The sequence below is a fragment of the Neovison vison genome, chromosome 2 (genome assembly GCF_020171115.1).
Source record: "Neovison vison isolate M4711 chromosome 2, ASM_NN_V1, whole genome shotgun sequence".
NCBI classification, from domain to species: domain Eukaryota; kingdom Metazoa; phylum Chordata; class Mammalia; order Carnivora; family Mustelidae; genus Neogale; species Neogale vison.
This window is the reverse complement of record NC_058092.1, coordinates 8,207,598-8,213,956: the sequence shown is the minus strand read 5'-3', so window position 1 is coordinate 8,213,956 and position 6,359 is coordinate 8,207,598. Positions and strand designations below refer to the sequence as shown.

General features: G+C 47.6%; 1 protein-coding gene across 1 annotated transcript in view; it reads left to right on the top strand.

Moving 5' to 3' along the window:
- Positions 1-2,308: 2,308 nt before the first annotated feature.
- MTOR (mechanistic target of rapamycin kinase) overlaps positions 2,309-6,359 on the top strand; it is a 128,970-nt gene continuing 124,919 nt past the window's right edge. Inside the window, exons 1-3 of the mRNA XM_044237143.1 lie at positions 2,309-2,386; positions 5,261-5,436; positions 5,964-6,072. Coding sequence (XP_044093078.1) covers positions 5,275-5,436; positions 5,964-6,072 — 271 coding nt within the window. The 5' untranslated portion in view covers positions 2,309-2,386; positions 5,261-5,274. The remainder of the gene's footprint in view (positions 2,387-5,260; positions 5,437-5,963; positions 6,073-6,359) is intronic.

The following is a 6,359-nucleotide window of genomic DNA, read 5'->3' as shown; positions in this document are numbered from 1 at the left end:
ATTAGTACCTCCTTTATAGAGATCAAGTTGATGTTGTCCATCAACTACATATGCATTTATCCTGACCCTGTATTTCCATTTCTGAATGTTTATTTGGTGTAGCTGCCAGGGGAAAAAATTACATATGTACAAAGACATTCACTGCTACATCATTAATGACAGCAAGAATTTGGAAACAAAAGTGTCCATCAACAGAGGACTGGAAAAATAAATTATGGTACATCCATGTGATGGGATTCTATGCAGCTATAACAACAACAAAAGAATAAGCTAGCTTTCTATATATTAAGAAAGATCTCCAAGATCTACCAAAAATTTTTAAAAGATGTTATTTATTTATTCATTTTAGAGAGAGAGAATGTGGGGTGGGGGGAGTAGAGGGAGAGGGACCGGCAGACTCCATGTTGAGCACTGAGCCCTGCTTGAAACTTGATCCCATGATGCCAAGACCCCCAAGACCGTGACCTGAGCACAAATCAAGAGTAGGATGCTCAACGAACTGAGCTACCCAGGCGCCCCAAGATCTACTAAAATTTTTTAAAGTCCAAAACAGTGTAGGTGGTAATGCAAGGGGAACATAAGTATATGCATTTATACTTGCTTATATTTACATAGAGAAACTCTAGGGATACATAAGAACTAAGAAAATAGTGAGAGGCCAGGAGTGGAGTGAGACCTTTCATGATAAATATTATTTATTTTGGATTTGAACAGGGAACACATTATGTATTTTCAAATGTTTGATGATTAAATATAGAGATGTTGAACACAAGTGGAAAATATGAAATTCAGAGGGACAATTATTTCAGAGAATAAGTAGTACAATGAAAAGATTCTAAACCTAAAGTAGTAACCTTAAATTAAATTTTAAAAAGAATCTGCCAAAGCATTTTTTTTAAAAGATTTTATTTATTTGACAGAGAGAGACATAGTGAGAGAGGGAACACAGGCAGGGGAGTGGGAGAGGGAGAAACAGACTTCCTGCTGAGCAGGGAGCCCAATGTGGGGCTTGATCCCAGGATCCAGGGATCATGACCTGAGCCGAAGGCAAACTCTTAACGACTGAGCCACCCAGGCACCCCTGCCAAAACATTTTGTTAGCCACAGAGTATTGCCAAACCTTTTTAATTTGGCACTTTAGAACTTCTGGAAACTTACATATCTTCAACAGATACTTCTTTGTATTACACAAGTAGCTGATGGTAACATATAAAGGGAAAAGTATGCCTTCTCCGTATAGTATTACGTCTTAGCTGTATATTCCCTTCTGCGAATATAGACACCTAAGGAATATATAAATGTTTTATAAAGGGGTGTATTATACTAATATTGTTGTATAACTTGTATTTTTTTTTAACAAATCGTGAACCCTTTTCCTTCTCAGCAAATATTAATCTACATTACCATGATTAATGGCTCCATAGGTTTTCCTTAAGATGAATGCATTATATTTTATTTAATCAGACCCCTTTTGGAAGCCATTGAGGAATTTGTTATTTTAATAACCGTGGCAAAAGAGAGAGAGAGAGAGATGTCAAATTCCATTTTTGCTATTGTTTGAAAGAATGTTTTTATTTTATTTTATTTTTTAAGTAAGCTTTACTAGCTCTAGCCCAAGGATTGAACTGAGCACCAGAAATCAGGAGTCCCATGCTCCACCAACTGACTCAGCCAGGTGTCCCTGGAAGGATGATTTTAAGTGATGCTATTTGGAAATTATTTATTTGGGAGAAGGTCATTTAGCTAAAACTTGGTTATGGTCTCCCGCGAAAGATCTTGTGAACTAGGTAATTTTGGAAAACCGGGAAATTCTAACTAAAAACGGTTTAAGATGCATACTGCATTTAACAAAAAAGAGAAATCGCGGGGGCAAGAGTAGCACCAGTCGGAAAGTTCTAGGTCTGTGCTCCGGTAATCGCTCACGCTCGGGTTAAAGCGGGCAGGACGCACAGCCTCTGAGTCCCAGTCCACGGCACCCACGCCGCGGGCTACACGCCGCCACAACGTAGATGCAGAGGGGACTAATAGTAGCGATGCACCGGATGTGCGCGTGGAAGTGATTGAAATCAACTCAAGACCCATTGGTTCTCCCGTATTGACGTAAGCCTCCTTTCGCTGGCCACTGGCCGCGTGGTTTGTCTATTTGAACAGTCCCCGCCCCCTAAAGAAGCCGGGTCCCTAAACCTCACTTCTCCTTCATTTCTATTGGTCTGCATTCCAGTCCATCTTCTTCTTAAGCCTGCCGATTGGTCCTCTGATCTGGGGACTCGCCCTCCCTCCCGCCCGGTTTAGAGGACAGCAGGGAAGGCGGGTGGTGGGGCCGGGGGCCTGAAGCGGCGATACCCTCGCTGGTGGCGGCAGCTGAGGCCTTAGCCGAGGCCGCGCGGTGAGTCTGGGGCCTGGCAACGACCCCTCCAAGGCGGAGGAGTGTCCAGACCCAGGGTCAGCCTGGTCCGTGGTGGGGGTGAGGGGAGCGGGAAGTCGCCCGTCTGGGACGTGGGGTCCTCTCCGTACCGGCCCCACGGGCTTGGGCGCTGTCAGAGCCCTTGACCCCCGCCCGGCGAGGCAGCACCCACCTCCTCCCGGATCCCCAGGAGACCCCCGGGCCTTTCAGACAGCCGTGCGTCCCTGGCGCCGCGAAGGCCGGCCCATCAGCCCCGGTACTGCCGGGGCGCCTTTGGGTCTCCATGCCCCGCAGTCGCCCGCCCCTTCTTCCTCGCCACCTGCAGACTGACCTCAGAGAGGGGCAGTGTCGGTGTGTGCCCCTCGGTCTGCCCCCTGCGGACCTCTCAAGGACCCAGTCCCCGGAGCTGAGCTGGGTTCCATCCTTGGGTTTCATCCTCTCTGCCCTCCCCGCCCCCATCCCCAGTTTCAGCCACCCCAACTTTAACTTCACAAGCCCTCACCAAGCCCTCACTAAGACTCTTGGGATATTTGACTTCCAGTACCTTCATTGATTTGTACCTGGAGCAGGTGGGCCTGTGGGTCTCAGACCCTGTGAAGAAGATGCTCTAGTTCTTTCCTGAGAAAGAGAATTCCCCGCCAGCCTCCCTCCCCGTCATCACCCCATAGTCAGTTTTCTCATAAGGGATCCTTGAGCTTCCTCTCCCCTGAAGGATGACATTTCCTTCTGCAGTCTTCTTCTTGGCATTGGAGCATTTAATAGCTTTACAAAACCAGTTACAACCTGGTGTCTTCTTTTTCCCCCCTCTGCATCTCACAAATACTCTCAAAAATAAGAATTTTGACAATTTGATTTTCTTTTTTTTTTTTTTTTAAGATTTATTTATTTATTTATTTATTTGACAGAGAAAGAGAGAGATCACAGGTAGGCAGAGAGAGAGAGGGGGAAGCAGGCTCCCTGCTGAGCAGAGAGCATGATGCTTGGGCTCGATCCCAGGACCCTGAGATCATGACCTGAGCTGAAGGCAGAGGCTTAACCCACTGAGCCACCCAGGCACCCCGACAATTTGATTTTCTAATAGAATCCGGACATTTCTAGGTTAGGTATATATGTTACTCCCATGACAGTCTGAGCTGAGCCCTATTTTGGCCACTTTCCCCCTAGATTGTAGCTCACTGACGGAAGGGATAGTCCCTAATTGAGGAATGAATGTGTGATCTCAGGAACTAGTCAGTCTCTTAGCTCAAGTACTACAGTTCCAAGTACTCCTATTTTATGGAACTGCCCTGTCCAGCACAATCACCACCAGCCGCAGTGGCTTAGAGCGCTTGAAACGTGACGAGTTGTGCTCGCTTCGGCAGCACATATACTAAAAATTGGAATGAAACGTGACGAGTCCACATGGAGATTGCCACGTGGGCAGTAGATTTTGGAGACTTAGGACAAAAAGAAAATGGAAACTGTATCAATACTTCTTATGTTGATGACATGCTGAAATGATACTTTGGATGTATTGGGTTTTTAAAAAAAATGTATTAATGTCTCCTGTTTCTTTTTACCTTTTTTGATACGGCTACCAGGGAATGTCAATGACACTTGTGGCTTGTATTGTATTTCTACTGGCCGGTGCTGCTACAGGATAATCAATGTCCCTCTTTGAATTGAACACCTTGAGGGGGCGCCTGGGTGGCTCAATGGGTTAAAGCCTCTGCCTTTGGCTCAGGTCATGATCCCAGGGTCCTGGGATTGAGCCCTGCATCAGGCTCTTTGCTCAGCAGGGAGCCTGTTTCCTCCTCTCTCTCTCTGCCTGCCTCTCCGCCTACTTGTGATCTCTGTCTGTCAAATAAATAAATAAAATCTTAAAAAAAAAAAAAAGAGTAAATTGAACGCCTTGAGGAAAGGAACAGTCTTAGGCTTGTTTTATTCTCTCTTTACTTCCCCATCTCTAGTGCCTGGCACTGGGCCGTGTCAGTAGTAGTCATAGTGATAATAATAGCTAACAATTACTAAGCACTCACTGTGTGCCTGGCACTGTTCGAAGCACTTGTTAACATTTATTAACTCGTTTAACCGTCACATCAACACTATGAGTTTGGTAATGTTACCCTGCTGCAGGTGAGGAAACTGGGATATTTTAAGTATTTTCCTCAAGAATATAATTTTGATATGATTTTTTTAGGTTTTGTTTATTTATTAGAGAGAGAGCACAAGAGGAGGCATGGGGGCAGGCAGAGGGAGAGGGAGAAGCAGACTTCCCCCTGAGCAAGGAGCCTGATGCGGGGGCTCGATCCCAGGACCCTGGGATCATGACCTGAGCCAAAGGCACATGCTTCCCCGACTGGGCCTCCCAGGCGCCCTGTAATTTTGGACTGGATTTGAACCTAGGTAGTCTGGCTCCACAGCCCACAGTTTTACCTTGTCTGCTACGCCACCTGTTTTTTGTTTTTTGTTTTTTTTTTTTTAAGATCTTATTTATTTATTTGACAGAGAGAGAGAGATCAGAAGTAGGCGGAGAGGCAGGCAGAGAGAGAGAAAGGGTGAAGCAGGCTCCCTGCCAAGCAGAGAGCCCAATGTGGGGCTGGATCCCAGGACCCTGAGATCATGACCTGAGCCCAAGGCAGAGGCTTCACCCACTGAGCCACCCAGGCACCCTACGCTGCCTGTTTAAATGCCAGTCACTGTTGACTAAATCAGGGCTTTCTGTATATTCCTCGGTGAGGTCTCCCAACCTTTTTAGGATCCCCTTCCTGACCTGGGAGGGGTGGAGACCTGTACTGAGGAACCCCGTCCGTAAAGAAATAAATTCATCACCCATGGTTTGTGATGCAGAGCATTCAAGGAAGTTTCTCTCCAAAGAACCTCAGGCCAAGATGCTGGGAACCGGACCCGCTGCCGCCACCGCAGCCACCACCACGTCTAGCAATGTGAGCGTCCTGCAGCAGTTCGCCAGTGGCCTGAAGAGCCGGAATGAGGAGACCAGGGCCAAAGCCGCCAAGGAGCTCCAGCACTATGTGACCATGGAGCTTCGAGAGGTTGGGGCTTCCGTGATTCGTCCAGGGGTGTTTGGTCCAAATGTACCAGCAGCGGTTTAGATTTCTTTTGACAACTCAGGGAGGGTTTGGAACATGAGGCCTCTAATCCCTCCTGTCTGTAGAATGCCCAGGTTCCTTTGCAGCAGCTGGACGGTTCTATGGCACATCCAGAATATGGCATATTCCGGACCTTCAGTTCCTTCCATGTGACAGCAGTGGTTGGGATGGGTTTAGAGAGTTGGTAGCCTGGGACTTTCTAGAGAGTCAGCTCAAGTGACGTCGGGACGGTGTCTTGTTCGTCCTTGGAACGCCAGGATGTCGCTGGCTCGACAAGTGTTTGTCCCATAAACAGATGCCACAGTTTACAACTGTGAAAGTGGGCAGCAGCTTTGTCCTCTTTGGGTTGAGCTGTGCCCGCCAGCTGCTGCTCAGTCTCCCCCCTCCCCCCGCAAGCCGCCCCCTCCCCCACCTCTGCCCCAGCTTCAGGGAGTCAGCGGAAGCTGTTCTGAGGACACCTTCCTTTGCAGATGAGTCAGGAGGAGTCTACTCGCTTCTATGATCAGCTGAACCATCACATTTTTGAACTGGTTTCCAGCTCAGATGCCAATGAGAGGAAAGGTGGCATCTTGGCCATAGGTAAGGACGGAGTCTCTGGTGAGAGTAACAACTGGGAAAACGGTGGCTCACCTTTGTGTCCACTGCACCTGTGTCTGCTACGTCCTGATGCCCCATTCTTATCTATTTAAGGAATTTTTAAGGAGCCCTGTGGCTTTCAGTGTACTTATTCCGGTATGAATTCTAGCAGCATGGGCAGATCCAGAGTCTGAGACCTGTGGCACTGCTTTTCTAGGGCCAGATAGTGGCCTCGCTGAGACTAGAAGCCACCTTCCCTTCTGCCACCCCACGTGGCTTGTCACAGGCTC